The sequence below is a fragment of the Lycium barbarum genome, chromosome 8 (genome assembly GCF_019175385.1).
Source record: "Lycium barbarum isolate Lr01 chromosome 8, ASM1917538v2, whole genome shotgun sequence".
In the NCBI taxonomy this organism is placed as follows: Eukaryota; Viridiplantae; Streptophyta; class Magnoliopsida; order Solanales; family Solanaceae; genus Lycium; species Lycium barbarum.
In genome coordinates this window covers 19,857,347-19,879,117 of record NC_083344.1, presented here as the reverse complement: position 1 = coordinate 19,879,117, position 21,771 = coordinate 19,857,347, and the positions used below count along the sequence as shown (strand labels likewise).

At 37.1% G+C, this 21,771-nt stretch overlaps 1 protein-coding gene across 2 annotated transcripts in view; it reads right to left on the bottom strand.

Annotated features, from left to right (window-relative positions):
• LOC132605027 (long chain base biosynthesis protein 2a-like) overlaps positions 1-16,009 on the bottom strand; it is a 29,598-nt gene extending 13,589 nt beyond the window's left edge. Inside the window, exons 1-2 of one of the 2 annotated variants that reach the window (XM_060318347.1) lie at positions 15,736-16,009; positions 12,746-12,808 (exon numbers count right to left, since the gene is read on the bottom strand). In XM_060318347.1, the coding sequence (XP_060174330.1) occupies positions 12,746-12,808; positions 15,736-15,867 (195 nt within the window). In that variant the 5' untranslated portion in view covers positions 15,868-16,009. Of the gene's footprint in view, positions 1-12,745; positions 12,809-15,735 lie in introns of those variants that run through there. The other variant, XM_060318348.1, reaches the window with a different exon arrangement.
• Between the last annotated feature and the right edge of the window lie 5,762 nt (positions 16,010-21,771).

The following is a 21,771-nucleotide window of genomic DNA, read 5'->3' as shown; positions in this document are numbered from 1 at the left end:
CATGTTAATTATTGTGTTTTTATCGTTTCCACGCTAACAACTAAAAAGTTATCGCATTTATGCTTACTGTAGGTATTTTTATGTTTCTCATGGAAAATAAACGTTTGCAGCAATTGGTGCCATGGACTGCCTGCATGCTGGTGAATCTACATTAGGGGATGAGGGCACCTTAACACATCCTACTTAGAGTTACTATAGATTTTAGATAATGGTCAAAAACACATATAAAATATCATATTCTCGCGATTTTCACACTTCAACTATCAGTTGTTCCCTTTTCCTACCTGAACTATCACTATCTATGTAATCGAGTAGATGTTGATAGTTCAGGTAGGAAACAAGAAAACTGATAGTGGACCTAGTCAACTTCAAGGTGTGTTTTAATACATAAATAGTGATAGTCAGATTATGAAACTCGTGAAAAGTGATAGTTTGGGTAGAAAAAGGGAACAAGTAATAGTTGGGGTGTGAACGTTGCAAAAACAAAAGATGTGATTTGCATTTTTTTGATACATTGGATCTGAAAAGTGTAACAAGATATCTTGCTTGGAGATTTGGTTGAGAGGTATAGTGTATTAGGCCATTTTCCTTGCTTCGAAGTGTTTGGATGGTGAACAGGTTAGGTGCAACACTCTATAAATTCAGGTTAGGTGTTAATGTGTATAATGAGTGTTGATGTGACATATTAGTTATATGAATCCTTTTGGGATGAAATTAGGTGAAGGATAGTCGTTTCGAAGTCAAACAAAATAGTGAAGTTCGTAAGAGTTCTTAAAATCGACTAAGTTTGCGGTAGTCCTGACTTATGCCCAGTTTTCGAGTAGTTACACTAGGAATCGGAGAAAACTCAAACTATGTAAGTTGTAGATCTTTGAAATAACTTTCCATCATTTTACGGTAGACTCAAATGGAGCTATGTGCTAGGAGTTATGCCCATTTTACTGAACGTTGTTGACAAAGTTGAAAAAAGTAAAATTCTGACTAAGTGTGAAAATGGACCTAGGAGCTTGCTGAGCTAAGCTCAAATGAGATAGGGTCATGCTATGGACCTCGCTCAGAGAGGTGTAGGGTCCAAAATGCCCCATCCTATAAATTCAATTAACTCTAAATTTCATTTATCAGACATTCCAACTTCATAGAAAACCCTTGAAAGACGACTTTTTGAGATAAAACAACCCTAAGACTTCCCCAACATATCTAAAGTAAGTTCTTGATCAATTCCTATGATTTTTACCTTAATCTAACGAAGATTAACACTAGAAACCTCACACCTATTCCATATATTGTGAAATTCGATTCAATAATGGTGGAAGAGGAAAGTTGGGAATTTATTGAGATAAGTTTATGAAATGTAAGTATAGTAATATGGATTGTTTTGGGTTTATATATCGTCTATATACCGTTAGAATCTATGGGTGAATACTATATGATCCTAAAGGGCATAAATGGCACAAATGGTTCAAGGATGCTAAGAAGGACGTTGGATCCTCTTGTGGACCCACATAAGAGAGCATACAACGCTTGAAAGATAGCTTGGAAAGAGCGCAAAGCGGCTAGAAGTGCAAATTATGGATAAAGGGTGTGAAGCTTGGCTAAGAATTCAATTCAAGGCTAAGATTACAAATGGAGGTCATAATTGCAAGCATTGGACAATTGGAGCATTGAAGACCCATGTTGGGGCTATTTTCGCAAAGAGCCACTTTAGGGCCTTTGTTGTAATATCAAGACTATAAATAGGATATTTAGTCTTCATTTGCTGCTTACCTTGAAAATTGATGAAAGACTTGTGAGTTTGAGAGATTGTAAAGCAAAAATTAATATAGTTGACTAAGTGTGATTTCTTAGTTGATAATTGAATCATTTCCATTGAGTTCATATTGGATTGCTCATTTGTGAATTTTCAAATTGGGTAATTCCTTGAATTCAAATAGTATAGGTTCTTAGGGTTAAATTCGAGTGGAAGTATTTGGGATTCATATACCCAAGTTATTCCATAGATTTACTATGCTTTGGTCTTTCTTCTATCCTTTAATCTTCTCATCCCCAATTCTAATCTATCCTTTTAATTTCAGCTTAGTTTGTTTGATTTTCTTAGAGCTTCCAATTAGGTTATATCATTTGGTATCAGAGCTTAGGCTAAGAGATTGTTCCTACAATTTCTAATCCTAGGTTCTTCTTAGTTTGACCAAAAAAAAAAAAATGAAATTCCCAAAAAAAAATGGAAAATTGCAATTGTGGTTTGATTCGAGTGTTTTTGAAGTTAGAATTGAGTTTGTTGAGGTGGAATACATCTAAATCCGAAGTTGGTGGAGTTTGAAGGTGTTTTAAGAAATTCACCATTGAAGGTTCACCAAAGATTGAAGTAACATAATTGGGTCTTGTTGATTTGGATTGAAATTGACTTCAATAGGCATTGGGCTTTGTTCTTCTATCAAAGAGGAGCCTATATCCGAAGGTTGGAGGAAAAACGAGTTGGAATTAAGGGACTTTAAATTTTGAATGTTCTTCATGTTTTTGAGCACATTCATAAATTTATCTTGAGGAAGAAGACCAAAACAGAAGGTTTGATCTACAAATTTCCAAGTCCAAGTGAAAAAAGGTGTTAAATCAACTAAAAAGGGTAATTACTAGGTTTTGTGGGCCCAAGGAATTCAACAAGGTAAAACATTTGACCCAAGATCCAAGAAATTCGAGTGCAAAACGTCACCACTAGAACTGGTATATGGTCCATTGTACGAACCGTATAAAATTTCACGGACCGTCAATTTATAACGTCAAAATCAAGCCAAGAAAATTGCTTACTGTTGCTCATTGACGGTATAATTATATAGATTGTATGATTTCCTACGGTCTATCAAATACCACGTTGTCAAGACCGTAGAAAATACAAAAGTCTCAGAAACATTTGACGGAACAATTCTACGGTCCATCAAAAATTATACAGACCGTATAAAGCTTGATTTCCAACCGCATAATTTCCCGAGTACAAGGTAAGCTTTCATCGATTGAATCATCCCTGTTCACTTCTAATTCACTTCTTTGATTCTCCTAACTGCTTAACAACTTATAATCATCCTACATAGTTGTTAGCTAGTTCTTGAGTTCGTTGTTTGTTTGTGCTGATTCTTCTTTAAGTTTTTCCATTTATTTTGGTGAAACTTATTTGGCTCTTGTCCATTTGCTTTGAGTCGTCCTTCATTCATCTAAACAAGAATCCATTCTACCACAAAGGATAAGCAATTGTGTGAATTTAATTGGTCAAGCGATTCATCAACAGCTTCGAAAGAGTATATAAGTGTGGTAAGGACTGAGAGTTCAATACAAGTGACGTGAGGCTTTTGCTACTAACGTCGTTTGCTAGTTTTACAGGTTATAATGTCTAATCAAAGAGATCGTACTCAAGAAGTGGAGGAACCATCTTACATGACAAACACGTTGAACATGTTTCTTATCGATTAACGGAGTAGTCCTCAAAGGTAATGGGAATTGAAGGGAGGATAGGGAGTTTGGAGAGTTCAAGTAGAGTGGGCACTCCCCGCTCTCAAGTTGAAGGAGATTTGGGTAAGAATACGAAGACTACCCCAACACTTACACCGGGGAAAGCACGTGCCTTGTGATATTCCCTGGCAACCTCTTCACCTACCCTAAAATCTCCATAAAACCAACCATGCACCTTCCAAAACACCAATCGACAAACTTATCCCCAAGTCTACCAAACCAATCAAAATGAGCAAATACCACAAAGAACCCCGCAAAATACACTATCACAAGCACCTCCCCAAAACCAACAACAAGATCCCTACCAAAACTAATACCAAGACCTGTTGGATGACGTGGACTGTGAGGAGATACAACAAGAGAGGTGGTAGGACGAGAATTGTCAAGGAGGAAGACGTGGAAAGATGAACAATTGGGGCAGAAGAAGGAAAGGTGGATTTGCTAGGTTCCAAAGCCATGATGTTAGGTACCAAGGTCATATAGTGGCAAGGCAATGAAGGTCATGAAGACAATGATCAGAATTTGAATACCATTAAGGTAACACTTCCCAAGTTCACGGGAAGTAGTGATTCAGAGGAGTTCCTTGAATGGAAATTGCAAAGTGAGAGGATACTCCTCACTAATAATATGTCGGAGGCTTTGAATACAAGGTATGTCCTCACTCAATTTGAGGGATATGCATCAACTTGGTGGGAATCCAAGAAGCTAGAAAGAGCTCAACAATGTATCTTAGATCTTCCTACGTGGAATGACTTGATTGAGCTCATGGAGACAAGGTACTTTCCTCCTACCTACTATCAAAAAGTTCTTAAGAAAGTATACATGTTGAAGCAAGGCTCCAAGAGTGTTGAGGAGTACTTTGATGAGTCTAAAAAGAAGTCCAAAATAGAGGAGCACTTGAACTACACTCTCATATGATTTGTAGCTAACTTAAATCAGGAGATATCCAAACCTATGAGGCTACAAACTTATAGAAGTCTAAAGGAAGCGTTTCATGATGCTTCCAAGGTTGAAGCTGATGAAAGAAGAGAGGGCTTACAAGGCAAATAATACGACATATTCAACATAGAACAAAAGTAAAGATAAGTGGAAAACTTCCACTTGGGAGAAGCCCAAGACCACCACTCAAATACCTCAAGCCAAGTTTGACTACAAGGCCAAAGGAGATGATAAAGACAAAGTGCGTAACAATGCTAAACCTAACTATCCTCGTCCATCTACCATTCAACGTTTCAAATGTCAAGGTAGAGGACATACTGCAAGTGAATTTCACAATAGGAGGACAATTTTAGTCTTACGAGATGGGTACCAAATCGATGAGGAAAATGAGGGCGGGGTTGGTAGTGATGATGAGGAGGAGAAGAGTGAGCATGAGGGAGATTCTGATGGTGGTGATGAAGAGAGGTTGGAAAAAAAAATTGAACTTTACTATTGTAGTGCGACGAGCCATGGGTGCTATAGCTAGAGAGGGGCTTGAACAAAGAGAAAATCTATTTCATGCTAGATGTAAGGTTTGTTCATTAATAATTAATGGTAGGAGTTGTACCAATGCGGTGAGCCAATTCTTGGTAGAGAATATGAAATTCCCCACAAGAAAACTCCCTAGTCCCTACAAGCTCCAATGGTTCAATGAATGTGGCGAAATGAAGGTAACCAAGAAAGCCGTTATCAAGTTTAGCACTGGTAGGTATCAAGATGAAATATTATGTGATGTGTTCCCAATACAAGCGTGTCATTTGTTTCTTGGGAGACCTTGGCAATTTGAAAGAGATGCTCAACATAATGGAAGATCTAACAAGTACTCTTTTATGTTAGATGGTAAGAAATTCACCCTTGCTCCATTGACTCCATATGAAGTGAGTGAAGACTATAGAATCATGAAGGAACTTCACGAGCGGCACGGAGATGAGTGAAAAGGGGACATTGGCTGCTTAAAGAGGACAAGGGTCAACTCAAGAGAATAGAAAAAGGTGTATGGTTGCCAAACCAAACTTTTGTTTGAAGGGCATGTTGGGTGGAGAGGTTATGTGTTGTGATGTGTGGGGGTTGTCACCAACTCAGGCTAACCCGTCTAACCTTTCTACTTCTTCTAGTTGTCTTCTTTCTTTTGTAGGTACTCTTGAGGATAATCATCCAAAGGAAACAATGTCCAAAGGTTACCAAGTTACTTTGGAAAGTGAAGTATTTCAAACCTCCTTCGAAGAGGAAAGCTAATGCAAGGGAATTGACCAAGGTGACAAAGGTTATGAACATAAGCTATAAGGTAATAAAGCTAATCCTTACACTCTGATGAACTTGGATGTTGTGACTAATGACCAATTGAGTAAGGATGGAGTTTTGTATTTTTTGGAACATGGTGATTCATTGCTAATTAATGATGATGTCTAATAGTTCTCACACACTAGTTGATCCTTATGATGACCGGATTGAGTCTTTCTGCAAGATCAATTTGCGTCCACCTAATGTTGACGCTTGTGCTTCTATTGTTCCTTTAGAGAGTGGATTTGCTTGCCTTAATTCCCATCTTTTAGTTGCATATTCTTTCTTTATGGATATGTTTTTTTTGATAGTGACATGATTGCTGATAGTGATGTGCACAACTATATGTCTTGTGTTGGGAAGAATGTAGTCACATTCGGCCATCTCAAGTTCTATGGGAAACCACCATGGGAAGATGACACTTTTCCTTGTGATAGAAACCTCCTCTTGAAAGATTATAACACTATGGATGAGCAAGTCATTTTACGTGGTTCAATTCTTTACCACCTTTGTGTATGTGAGTCTTGCTTTGTGCCACTACTTGAATTCATGATGGATAGTGAGTGCATGCTAAATGACTTGGGAAATGTTTTAGTCTTTAATCCTGGTATTTCCTTCCCTTGTCATGACTTGGTATTGAAACATTTGTGATTAAGCATACTTTTTCCTCATTTCATGATATTTGGAGGGACCAACTTCTTGGTACCCTATACTTATTTATACTTGGTTGTACCACAAGTTTGTGTGTCCTTGGCATGAAAGTGTGATTAATGCTTTGTGTGCTAACCTTCATGCCTTGATGAATATGTTTTCATCTATCTTCTCGTGGTTTTTGCAAGGTTTGGATTCGAGGATGAATCCTTTTCAAGAAGGTGAGGATAATATAATCCTAAAGGGCACAAATGGTTCAAAGATGCTAAGAAGGATGTTGAATCCTCTTATGGACCCACATAAGAGAGCATATGGCGCTTGGAAGATAGCTTGACAAGTGGATGAGGAGGCTACTACTCAAAGTAGCTAGGAGCGCAAAGCGGATAGAAGTACAAATTATGGCTAAAGGGTGCAAAGCTTGGCTAAGAATTCAATTCAAGGCTAAGATTACAAGTGGAGGTCATAATTGAAAGCATTGGACAATTGGAGCATTAAAGACCCATGTTGGGGCTATTTTCGCAAAGAGCCACTTTAGGGCCTTTGTTGTAATGGCAAGACTATAAATAGCACATTTAGTCTTCATTTGCTCCTTACCTTGAATATTGATGAAAAACTTGTGAGTTTGAGAGATTGTTAAGTAGCGATTAATATAGATTGTTTGGTTGACTAAGTGTGATTTCTTAGTTGCTAATTGAATAATTTTCCATTAAGTTCATATTGGATTGCTCATTTGTGGATCTTCAAATTGGGTAATTCCTTGAGTTCAAATAGTGTAGGCTCTTAGGGTTGAATCCAATTGGAAGGATTTGGGTTTCATATACCCATGTTTGTCCATAGATTTACTATCCTTTGGGTCTTGCTTCTATCCTCTAATCTTCTCATCCCCAATTCTAATCTATCCTTTTAATTTCCTTTTTTTGTTTGATTTTATTAGAGTTTCCAATTAGGTTATATCAGAATCACATGGAAGCAAGAACGCAAAATTGTCTTAAAAAACCTAGTTTTAAAAAAGGATGGGAATTCAAAAGAAAAGTGTAAATTAATAATCTTTCTTATCTAAATCAATTATAGCGTGATTGTTGAACCTCGGAAAATCAATTTGGTTGCAATATAGCGAGAAATGAGGTATGTCTCTTTTCGAACATACTTTTCAACCTTTAAAAATGGTTTCGTTTGCAAGGTTTGTCTACATGAGGGACAAGCCCTCATTAAATCTTATGTGTATTATATTACATGTATGTATCCGCGATTTCCCTATCAAGGGACAATTGAAATTTAATTATAAAGCTTTGAACTTTGAACATGCTTTACCCCCTTATAAGGGATGACTTATCTTAATTTTGAAAGACGTGATCTTCGAATTGTTTTGCCCCTACTATGGGATAATCGAATTGATTTATAAAGTTAATAATCTTTAAAAATGATTTTCCCCTATTATGGGATGATTGAGCTTGGTTTCTAAAGCTTTGGTCTTTAATGTGTTTTGCCATATGAACAAGTTTTTGTGAGTTGAAAGTTGATTAATGATTGAACATGGTTTCTAAACTGATTAATGACTTGATCTACCCTATTATCGGGACGATGAACATAATTCATAATGAACAATCTGGCTATTATGTTGTGACTTGTGATTTGTGTTCCATGCCACGATTTGAGATTCGGCTTCCAAACCATGACTTGTGATTCAGCTAATATTCCATGATTTTTATTATTTGTGTTTGTCCTAGCTACTCAGGAGAAAGGGTAGTCACTATGGATCCTAGTGGGGTTGCCTAGACATTCGGGAGGAAGAGTGACCATTGAGGGTTGATAGCCCCGATGTGGTTCATGCCTAGTCGTTCGGGAGGAAGAGTGTTCATCGAGGGTTTGTAGCCTCGGTGTGGTCTTTTCCTACTTATTCAGGAGGAAGGGTAGCCATCGTGGGTTGATAGCCCCAATGTGGTGCTTCTATGCAGTTTAGGGAACCTTAAGTAGTCGTCCCTTCATTTTATTGATTTGGGCCTGTATTGACATGTGTTATTCTTTGGTTGCCTATGAGTGACTTGTTGATGATCTTGAGTTCATGATTTCTGGTTCGTAAGTGAAAGACTTAATATGGTAAATGGTAAATGAGTTGAACTTGATGCATTTCCTCGCTATATGTTTCTTACGGATAATTTTTACTAAGTTTGATGATTTACTTTACTTTTATATTTTGAACTATTTTTGGAAAGAACTTAAGGTAATGTGAACGACTTAAGGATTCAAATTGATTATTTCTGCATCGTTGACTTATACTGGAAGTTCATGGGATGTTATCATTTGTTTTGAACTGGTTCTCAATACAATTTGTAATTACACATATTACTTATATATTTTGCTATTAATATTGTCCCGGAGACAATCACTGAGTACCAGTACTTAGGCATACCATTGTTGTTTTTGATGGTATGTTAGGTAATGAAGAAGAGCTAGTTCGTGATACACGTACGGAGTAGGAGAACTTGCGTTCTAGACTTATAGGTGAGCTTGCACCCTTGTTTGTGGGACATCCCATCTGTCTAGTTTTATTGTTTAAATTTGCAGACTATGTCTCGAAGTTAGTCCATTCATTTATTTATCTTAGAAACTCCATTGTTAGTTGTCAGAATTGTGGGTAGATTGTTGAAGTCTCATATGGCTTGTTGGGCATTTTGCCACATATATGACTAAGTAGTTATATTAGACTTCCGCTGGTTATTTTATAAGTGTGAGCATGTTTTCATTTAATCTTAATGACTTGTTTAACTAAATGCTGAAAGAGTGTTAAAATAGATTAGACGTTTATTGATTTTATAAGGTGCTTTCGGTGTTGTTCATAGCATCGGATGCTTGTTGCCTCCAGGGTGGATTTTGGGGCGTGACATTAGGTGAATAGCACCAAAAGGTCACGTATTGAAGTATTCGTTGTATTTAGGTTCCATGAAATTGGATCAGTGTTGCGTGATAGGGGTGAATTGAGAGTGATGTCATAAGGTAAATATATAGTTGATCTGCTCTTAAATCGACGAATCGGGTAGAATTCAGTATTTGAGATCGGAAATATTAGCATAAAGTTGGTTATTCATGAGCGGAAGACGGAAAGTCCACAATAGATATATGAAAGACTTAATACCTTCTTTGGAATGATTTGGGATAGTTCGGGTGACTACTCGTAATACTTAGGAGATCGCGGACTTTATATCAGATCAATTTTGCTCATTTATTGCCAGGTGTCATATGTATATATCATCAGGAAGGTTTACCGTTGAACAAGTTGTCTATTTTCATCGGATTCAATAGGAGGCAATTTACAGTGGAGATATGATCGGTTTATCGGGTATCCTTGTGTTTTATCAACTGAGTTGTTTCAACTTTAAGGATAAAAATTATACGAACAATTCAAATTAGTTAGACAGATATTCGATGATGTGTTGAGGATATGGAAAGTCGTTGGGGTGATCAGTTATTTTTCTACAAATTTGGCATAAAAGGATAATTACTAGCATGGTGAACAAATCATGTCATTTGAGGATTTATGTGTAAGTTGACCTCAGTTGTTGGATCAATAGTTTCAGCACAATGAAACGAAGCTAACAAATTTGAAATCAGCACAATCAGCCTCGAATAGGATCAACTAGGGACAAGAATTTCTTCAAGGCAGCTTAGAGTGGGCAAGATTTTCCTTCCGACAAGGGGAATGCATGATTTAGGTTATGGTAAGGATAACTTGTTTCTAAGGATTCTAGGTATCAGTAACGGTAATGGAGAGTGTGGAAGAACAACTAGGTGTAATCGGGGTATTTTATTGATATAGGTTTGGCAATGGTGGTAGTTGTAGCTGAGGTATTACTGTGGTCATGAAGGTATTCGTCATATCAAGCAATTATGTCCGAAAATCGGGTTATAATAAAAAAAATAGGTAATTTGAACTGAGACAGTGCAAATAAACGAGAAATGGACGTTTGGGAAAGTTTTGGCTATGAATAATCGAAATATAAGTTTTTGAGCTAAAGTTAAGGAAGGGTTCAACAATTAAAGTGTTCCAGCGAGTCTATTTTGGTGTTTTGAACTATTCAGCAGTTTCGATACCATTCCAGGCACGTTAGAAGATGAACGATGTTTTAAGTGGGAAAGATGTAACAACTCAATCCCTTATTCTTAGATTTAACATTCTGCTTCACGCTTTGAGACTTTTCGCAGGATCATTTGGTGATTTGTAACTTACGGGTATGGGTTATTCACGTCTCAATAGGCCCGAGAGCATTTTGGTATGCACACTTATCAACTCGAAGCCTTAGGTTCATAGAGTCGACCAAGGTCAACAATTTGAGTAAATAAGTTTGAATTCATGATTCAAAACTTCAAATAAGTTTGAATTAAGGGTTTGGACTTATTTGCATATTCAGAATGGGACATGAGCGGCTTGGGGGGTTTGGGCGGGGGGGGGGGGGGGGGGGGGTGTTTGGGGTTTCAGCTCATTGGGAACCAAGATAGTAGTTGCAGATTCTTGTCGGTGCAACAGTACCCTTAGTGTTCGAGAGCCTCATGGCGCGATTGCGATGAAGTTTTGGAGTGTGCTTTGCCTACGCGCCCCTCAATCCGCAATCGCGTAGGTTGGTTGTGCCGGTCTTCTTCGTAATAGCAAGGAGGATCATTGCAATTGTGATGGCCACCTCGCTCAGGTATAAATATCAAATTTTCTGGACAATCATGCAATTATTTCCACCATTTTAGACTTTGGGAGCTCGATTTCTTGAGAGGATTTTCACCTACAAACATTGGGTAAGTTTGTTCTAACATTGAATTTTATTTATGTCTTCAATTTCCACGGATTATTACGCCTAAAAAAATAAATACTTCATTTGTCCCAATTTATATGACCCACTTTCCTTTTTAGTCAGTCCAAAAAAGAATGACACATTTCCTTATTTGACAACAATTTAACTTTAAACTTTATTTTTTACACTTAGCAATATGATCTATAACCACACAAACATCTTTGACTTGTTTTAAACCACAAGATTCAAAAGTCTTCCTTTATTTCTTAAACTCTGTACCTAATAAAACTACATAATATAAATTGGGACGGAGGGAGCAGGCAAAATTAGGAGTTCTAGACCTAAACTCAAGAAAGTGTATTTTGACGATTATGCTATGGAATTGAACTCGGATTTTACGTCTAACAATGGATTTAGACTCGAGAGGTTGTGAGTAACATTAAAATACAATCAAACATCTCTATAACAACATCATTGAGTCTAGAATTTTTTGGCTATTATAGAGAATAACTGTTATATACATATAACAATATTGACGTTTAAATAATATTTAGCTGTTATAGGCAAAAAAGATGCATAAAATTTAATTTTTTATTTTAAATTCCAAATTCTAAGCTTAATCACACTAGAAAAATCTTTTAATGATGAAAATATATTTATATGCTAGGATTCCATCTCAGATGTTTCATGTACTTTATGATACATGAGTTGCATTCATAAATTTCTAGCACTGTTTATATGCCTTATGACTGGCATGATTTATGCTCATTTCATGAGATACACCGGTTACTCTGTTATGATCAGAGAATATGGCATGATGGGATATTCCGTGCGGAATAATATGTTATGGCACAATGAGACATTCAGTGCGTATTGATATGATTATGGCACGATGGCACGTTCCGTACAGATTGATATGATTATAATGATGGCATGATAGTGGGACATTCTGGACAATGCAGTTATCCCCCATGGTTCACTTACTGCTGGATGAGTGTGTGCGGAATGCTGAAAGTGTACACTCTTGTTTTTATTTAAATTAAAGTTCTACGGGTGCTTTTAAAAACAGTGGGTATAACCATCACTAAGATTACATGATATTTGGCCTTATTTTCTTTCAAATTAGTCAAGAGTCGGTATGACATTATATGGGGCATAAAATAGCTGATGAGGATTTACACAATTCAAAGTATAAAAGATCAGTGTTGAACTTTTAGGGGTCGTTTGGTTGATAGTTAGAATTATGCGAGGAATGATAATGCAGAGATTAGATATGCAAGGTTTAATTATGCAGAATTTAATGATTTATATATTACTAATTCATATATAATTAATTATTCCATCTTCTACCATGTAAAAAATAATACAAAATAATTGACTCATAATTTATAATACATGTTTTAGTTATGTGGGCTTGTAAAATGGTAACGTAACGCCGTAGTTAATTAATTGATATGCAGAATTAGATACATAGCTACTGAAATACTACCAAATATTTTAAAAATTATCTTAACTTAAATATATGAATAATTCACTTGCTAACCATAAACAAAAGTTACCTCAATCCGAGCATACAACTGCATAATGAAATGTTCATGTCCTTCGCTGATGGGTGCATATCCCTGTAGAAGATATCAAACAAGAGTCAACTTCAAGTTAAAGATACGAAAATACATCATAAATCACGCGCACCAAGCGAAATAGCTGTCGAAGAGGTTGACCTTACTTGCATGGTTCCAGATGACAATCTTGGATGGTTGTCACGTATCGTTCATATCATATGGTATTGTATCATATTGTATTATATTGTATTGTTTTTTTTTTTTTTGGTTTTTTTTTTTTTTTTTTTTTTATGAATACAATGTTTGGATAGATTGTATTATTTTTCTTTATTACGTGATACCGTACATCATCAATTTTAAAAATAAAGATACAATATTATAAGGAAAAATTGGGGTGTGGGGTAGAGTTATTTTATAAAAAGTTAGGTAAGTGATAAAATAGTATTCCATTATCTATAGCTATATATATTATAAAGCTAAGCATAGACAAGGTGATATGACTCCTCTCATTTGCATTTTTCTTTTTCTCCTTTTTTTTTTTTGACATTTTATAGGTTTTTTCCATCATTTTAATGCAATTATTAAATGACTAATACTTTTGGTTATTGATGAATTACCGTCTAATTGCAATTAGCCCTCCCAAAATTAAATGTCATATGCATTGATAATTGAAACTGCTCAAGTGAAATTGCTTGTGACATTAAAAAATATAACTGCTGAAAGTTATTAGTACTCCACTATTTATCAGATGAAATAGAGTCCAAAAATGATGATATCAAATCAAAGGACTAATAACCTGTGACTAAATCAATTGTGATGTGGAGCAGAGGATAATAAGGAATCCTTGAGGGAGTCAAGAGGGGATCGGAGGATGAGGACTAAAGCATGATCACACCAAGATGTGTTACTATCAGATTTGGACTATAATACACTATTATTAAAGCATATCTGAAGGCATAGGGGGATGAGGACAGTAAGTATATTTAAAGATTCCAAAACAAAGTTTGCAACCAACCAAGGAATCATAGATACTTGAAACCTGGCTATAGATTGTTTGCAGGGAATCATGAAGAGAAGCCGACTACTGAAGTTTTTGGTTGGTATTTTGTATGAGATGTGCTCCTATATTTTATTCACACAGTTCTGATTCCCATTATTTTTTCCCCTCATCCTCAGGCAACATGTGTCCTGGCCAACACAACCTCAACAACGTCTTCTGAAGAATGCTAGGGGTCTCGAGTGCAGCCAAAGGAAGTTACAACTTACAACTGTCAGTACACTGTATAATTAATGAATATTTGAAGTGAAAAGAAGCTTTAACAAAGCAATCGATCAGTGGCTTGCTAAATTTATTTTGCTTACATTTATTTGGACTATCTTTATGTTGAAGGCTATGGAATGAAAAAGACGAACTACGTACACTGAGGTTGCTTCTCCTAGTTGCCAATAAGAGACTACTTCTTTCTTCAGCTATATATGAGGTTTGTTTCTTTAATTTTGGATTAACAGAGAAAATTTGATGCTTCTTGTAATTCCTGATAATGTAATCAATTTGTATTTACCTTTCTCTTAAGGATTTGATCAAGTATTATTTGCAAGACAAAAAAAAAAAAAAATCTCTATTTGCTAATAGGATACAAATAATCTTAGTATGTTAGATAATAATGTTGTAATTAATTTTGTCATTCTTTGTCATCTTTAGATTTATAGAATTGGCACCCAAATAATTGGAGTCCTACCCATGCTGATAGGAATACGATCGTGATCAATATATCCTACCGAGGATGCTAAAAAATTTGCGAAGAGGAGGATTTTTATTCTTAGAGACATATGTGTTGGAAGCGACAAATGTGGAGGGTGCATTCTTGAATGTTGACGAAGATCTTGAGCATTGTAAAACAGAAGAATTTTGCTGCAGATTAAAATGTTATTAAATTATTATTGGAAACAGTCTTTTTACCCTACAAAGGTAGGAGTAAGATATTCGTACATCCTACCCTTCTCAAATCACACTCATGAAATTACACTAGATATGTAATTTGTTACTGTTGTTGTATGTGGTATTCAATATAATTTGTAGATACCAGAAAAATCTTATGCATATTTTTTTTGGGGGTGGGGGTGGGGGTGGGGGGGGGGGGGGGGGGAAACAAAGGCTATCTCCATAGACTATGACTTTACAAATAGCATTTGTATTGTTTATGTTGCTTATTTAATTAGTCACATTAATTTTTATTATAAAATTTATTTCAATACTTACTTGGTCTTTTTTATATTTTTTACGACCGCGCGAAGCGTGGACAAATTAACTAATTAAATAATAAGCAAAGGAAAATCGAGAAAAGAAAAAGAAAAAAAAAAGGTACACCACGCTAAATTTGTCGTGACATAAAATGTGACTTTTCGTTGTAACATAACGATGAATTTAACTATATGATACAATAAAAATTAAAATAACAGTCGAAACAAACATTTTAAATTAACAATACAATACAATACAATAGGTAAATAAATACCTTCCAAACTACCCATTGGTCTAAATTTTTGTGGAAAGAGTAACTTAAACTATATGTTGGTGGGAGGGAGACAGTAAATACCCGGTACACAAGCTACGTGAATGCGTAGCACCAGCGGCGCCATGACATGAAATAGATGAAAAAGAAATACTCCTTCTGTCCCGATGTAAAGAAATACTCCTTCTGTCCCGATGTAGCACTTTCAGATTTTTAGATTCAAATAAATCTTTCTTTGACTGTAATTTTATCATATATCTTTTACATCATCCTTTTGAATTCTTGATTTTTGTGACATATAGTGCTTTTTGCGTAGTTTACAAATATGTAAATTTTATTTAAAAAATTCAAAGTTTTCATGCTCGAATTTATGGTCAAAATTAAACGCTTCAACTCTCAAAATTGGAATTGTACCATATAATTGAGACAGAGAGAGTTCGATAGAAATAGAAAAATAAATACAAGCATATATACCTGAAGATTAGTGGAATGCCACCAATTAACGAAGATTTTTGAGAAGGTATCACGAAGTTTGCCAAAGGCGAAGAGCATGGCACAGCTGAAGTAGGTGGTTATAGCGGTGAAGTATGGAATTTTGCTCACCATTTCTTCAACTGTTAGAGAATTAACGAAGAATAAACGATATATCCCTAATTAAGGAGGAAATGGAAGAGTTAAAGACTTTAAACCAAATTCAGTTGACTTTTTTTTATATGCGTACATCTTACTTTTTTGCTTCTCTGGTAATTAATAGTCCCAGATCACTGCCAGCGTAGTTCTTTTAATCTTTTTTTTCCCTTTAAACTAGTTAATAGGTAAATAGTAGGAATGGGAAAGGCCTATTCAATGTAGCAGGGGCGGCTTCACATAATTATTGGCCTAGAGTTAAAATTTCAGTAGGCCTATTCAATGTAGCAGGGGCGGCTTCACATAGTTATTGGCCTATAGTTAAAATTTCAGTAAGAGTGTTTGTATACGGGTAAAACCGAGAATACAGGCACGCTCGGTTTCCCGTTGTCATGGTTATGCTCGGTCACAATACGACCGTCTCACCGGGAATGAGGCTTCGATCTCGGGCCAGGATGAGGCGATAAAAGAAGGGCGATTGACTGCCATTAGCGGGAGACCGAAATATCCGTTCTCACCCGGATATTTCGGCGTCGATCTCGGCAATACAGTTGTCACCAGATTTACTTGCTTTATTTAGAATTGTACTAGGGTTGAAACTCCTCTACTATATAAAGAGGAGGTTATCATTCATGAAAAAGGGTTGGCAATAGTAAGGAGGGAAATAATTTGCATCAACAATCAAAAGAATCTTATTAAATCAGTTCCCATCTGTTCTTAAGTTCATTTTTTATTATATCTTGTGAGAGTTTGTAACAAAAGGGTATCGACCTCGGTTTCTATACTCGAGGCCATACGTATTTAACATTTGGTTAGATCTGCTTCTCTGTTCATTTTATTGACATATCTCGCTATTTAATCTTGAATTGAATTTAGCCACTTATCTTTAGCATCACATACAAATTTAATTGTTCTCCGTTTTAAGGTTAAACAGTTTGGCGCCCACCGTGGGGCCTTAGATAGTAGTGGCGGTTCAATACAACATTCTGGTCACACTCGATATTTTACACTTGTTCTTTAGGGTTTGATTTCAGGTATACCGAAAATGTCGGATTCCCATTCTGTCAACTCCCAAGTGGAACCAAGCCATCATGAGCATGACGAAGGGGACGTACCAAACAACAACTAGCCCCCCGTTAATCCTGTTCAAGTCGGATCATCGGTGGGCAACGTACCGGCCGGTGAGAATAACGGGGTCATGCTGCAACAGCTCCAAAACCGGTTAGACATGGCCATCGCTCAGTTACAGGCCCAGCAAGATATCATAGCGCAATTGCAAAATCGGGGTTAGGCACCCGATGTTGCCCCATCAGAACAGACCCAGGATACGGAGGAAAGACATGCCTCACGGGGTAACGAGAACCACCCCCGACAAAGTACTGAATTGATAAGAATGCTCGAAGAATTGACCAAACGGATCAAATCCAGTGAAAAGAAGATAGAGGCGAACGATAAGAAGGTGGAGAACTACAATTCGAGGGTCGATCAAATCCCGGGGGCTCCGCCAGTGTTGAAGGGACCAGATTCGAAAAGGTTTGTTCAAATGCCGTTTCCACCAAGTGCGGCACTGATAAAAATCCCCAAGAGATTTCGCATGCCCGATATCCCGAAGTACAATGGGACAACGGACCCAAATGAGCATGTGACTGCGTATACATGCGCTATTAAGGGCAACGACCTCGCCGATGACGAAAAAGAATCAATGCTACTTAAGAAATTCGGGGAGACTCTGTCGAAGGGGGCTATGATTTGGTATCATAACTTTCCCGAGCACTCGATTGATTCATTTTACATGCTCGTTGATGCTTTCGTTAAAGCCCATGCCGGGGCCATCAAGGTCAAAACTCGAAAATCGGATTTGTTCAACGTTAAGCAACGAGATGACGAGACCCTCCGCGAGTTTGTGGCTCGATTTCAAATGGAGCGCATGGACTTATCTCCAGTTACTGACGATTGGGCCGTTCACGCTTTCACCCAAGGGCTCAACTCGAGGAGCTCAATCACATTTATGGAACTAAAACAAAACTTGATAGAATACCCGACAATCGCCTAGGTTGATGTACACAACAGGTATCAGTCGAAGATCAGGGTCGAAGACGATAAGATTCTGAGGGCCGCTTCAGTATCATGGCATTCCAGTAAAAGAGGTGATCGATCAAGAAGAGTGATAGATCGAGATTCCAGATCATCATATGACAGATACCAGCCTTACCCACTCAATCGAAGGGGAAACGGGCGTAACAGCGAATCGGGCAAGAATGATAGGCGAAACGATCGAAGGAATGATCGAGGCCAAAATAACCGTGGTTTGGTAAACAGAAATGTTGTCGATAGAGCACCGGGAAACAGAGAAACTCCAAGGTTATCCGAGTATAACTTTTGCGTTAATGTAGAAACCTTAGCGGCAGTCGTTATCCGAAACAAAGAAACAAGGCATCCGAGGCCAATCCAATCCGACCCGGAGAAGCAAGATAAAAGTATTATTTGTAAGTATCATCATACTCACGGCCATCGAACCGAGGATTGTCGACAGCTGAGAGAGGAGGTCACCCGTCTGTTCAATTTGGGGCATCTTTGAGAATTCCTAAGTGAACGAGCGAAAACCCATTTTAAAAACTTGGATTCTAACAAGCAGGATAGGCCGGAAGAGCCCCAGCAGGTGATACACATGATCATGGGAGGAACTGACGTTCCCATTGGACCGGTTATGAAGCGCACGAAAATTTCCATAACGAGGTAAAAGCGTATCCGAAACGGTGACCCCGATGGCCCCATCACGTTCGATGACGAGAACATGAAAGGCATCACCCAACCGCATAATGACGCACTGGTAATATATGTCCTTGTCAATAATTTTAGAATTAAACCTGTGATGATTGATCCAGGTAGCTCGGCTAATATCATCTGATGGAGAGTCATCGAACAGCTGGGACTACAGATCGTGCCGGCTATACGGGTCCTCAATGGATTCAACATGGCATGCGAAACGACGAAGGGTGAGATCACTATACCGATCAGTATGGCAGGAACAACGCATCAGACAAAATTTTATGTGATAGAGGGAGATATGGGATACAATGCATTGTTGGGCAGACCGTAGATTCACCTCGTAAGAGCGGTTCCCTCGACTATGCATCAGGTATTGAAATTCCCGACTCCAGAAGGTATCAAAACTGTCCGTGGTGAACAACAGGCCGCAAAAGAAATGTTCGCGGTTGAAGAATCTGTTAAGAATATAAAGGCGCCAGATCGGAGTGAAGGGAAAAATGCCAAGTAGCAGTCACAGATCCCGATCCCGGAATCTTCAGAAGATCGGAACGGCGACACGCTAGACGAAGAGTTAAAATTTGGGATACCGACACTACTAGAAATTTGGTCTATGGTAACAGTTCTGTTACCGTTGCAGTAGGTTGTTTTTCCTTTGGTATAGTGCTACTGCAACGGTTTTGGTGACTGTTACAATAGCTTGTGTTACAATAGGTCTATTGTGACGGTTCGTAAAACCGTTGCAATAGATTATCCTATCGCAACGGTTTGCCCTTCAAGATCATTGCAACGGTTAGGTGTCTACCGGAACAGATATGAACCGTTGCAATATAGATTTTTGCATCGGTTATTCAACGCTATTGCAACGCTTATTTCTGACTATTCAACTACTGCTTCTTCCTATTGCAACAGTTGTTATAGAGCTAATGCAACAGTTATTTAATATTGCAACGATTATTTTTAGGACTATTGCAACAATTATTATAATTCTACTGCAACGGGTATTGTAGGTCTACCGCAACATATATTATGGGGCTACCGTGACAGTTATTGCGGTGCTACTGCAACGAGTATTATGGTGCTACTGCAACGGATATTATGGTGCTACTGCAACAGACTATAGAGGGCTAACACAATATAGACCACACATATATCAATCACAAGAAGAAACTATGCATAACTAAAATAATAATTCAAGATCCGACATCACAACGAAATAATAATTCAAGATCCAACATCATACCAAAATAATAATCTAAGATCCGACATCATATATACCAAAATAATAATTCAAGATCCGACGTCATACCAAAATAATAATACAAGATCCAACATCGATCATACCAAAATAATAATCCAAGAGGTCAAGTAATATACATAAAAGCAAAATATCAAGATAATGTTTGACCATTCAAGAGGTGAAACACACAAGTTTTCAATTTCCAAAAAATTAACCCAATCCTCCTTAGTCGATCATGTATCTTCACTTCTTTCATCTCCTTGTTCAATTTCACCACCTACAAAAAAATGATAAGGAAAAATGATTTAGAAAAACTTTCATAAAAGAATTTAATCTCTACAATGCATATATACTAATGATGACAAGACTAGAAATAAGGAAACGACTAAATCCTAAAAACTCTCTTCTCCCTCTTCTCTTTGGAGAAACATGGCGACTTGAGTTTCATGGAAAACTTGGCCTCTCCGCAACCTCCCATGGTTGTGGGAGAGACAATTTGTAACAATAATCCTCAAGCATAAAGATTGGTAACTTGCAATCTTTACCAAACACCAAGCTGAAACCTATCAAATATATTCATAGACAGCCTACTGTTCAATTTACTTTGAAGGAGGTAGAACAGTTCACCATTAAGGAAGGCTTACATCAAGCTATCATCCTAATATGCCTGAACTTCGCAACATTATTCCTAAGAAACTAGGCGCGCATGGAAACTGTATTATAGGCTGGATTGCTTATAGGCATATCCTGGTAAGGTTCACTTTATATTAAGATTACTTTATGGCTGTTTTGGTTGATTAGCTCCATACATAGTAATGGAGAGGATTATATGTATCGAGTTTTCCCTTAGACTCTAGGATTTAAGCCTAATGAGGAATCCTCTAGGAATTTCATATGGATCTCATTGCCTAATGAGGAATCATTTATCAACAAATTCTATCCCTAAAGAAACCTTCTCCTTTAAAGGAACTGCAAGATGTAGTGTCCCATAATCTAGTAGATATGGAATTACTTGAGCAATTTGAAGTGGGTAGCAGTGCTAAATATGTGGTAGATGAGGAAGCCGTAGAGCAGGTGTCTAATCATGTAGCTAAGGAAGCTGATATTTCTCCAAAGTCCATGCAGAAAGGGAGTAAGAAGGGCAAACAACAAAGTGTAGTGGATATTTAGCCTACAAGAATATGTCAAAATAGAGCTATGAAGAATGTTAATAAATCTTTATGAAGACTCTATTTTGGAATATCAGGTCAGTGAATTCATAGTAAGCTTTTCATAGAGTGCAAATGTTACATAGGCATAATAAATTCTCCATCATTGCTTTGATGGAACCATTTCAGCATTTTAGACACATTCAAAGATTTAGAAGGAGATTGGGCATGATATATGCACATCATAACTGCAGTGGTAACATTTGGTTCTTTATAAATGATAATATAGATGTAGAGGTAATTCAGGATACAGAACAACAGATCACAGTTAAGCTATGTTTTCAGAAGGATAATAAGATTCTTATGACTACTATGATTTATGCAAAGTGTGAAGCATTAAAAAGAATTAATCTTTGGGATAACTTGTATAATCTGGGTGATCGAATGGAAGTGCCCTGGCTTGTGGAAGAGGATTTCAATGTCATTATGAATGAAGATGAGAAAATAGGGGGTCTGCCAGTTTATCCAAATGAGTATGAAGATTTTGCATTCTGTGTGAATTCATGTGAACTATTTGAAGTTTCTTTTAAAGAGAGCTTATTCACATGGTGGAATGGTAGAGCTGGTAGGGATTGTATTTTTAAAAGGCTGGACAGAATGCTCACTATCTCAAAACTACAAGATTGGTTTGGTCACATGGAAGTTGAACATTTATCTAGAACTGGTTCT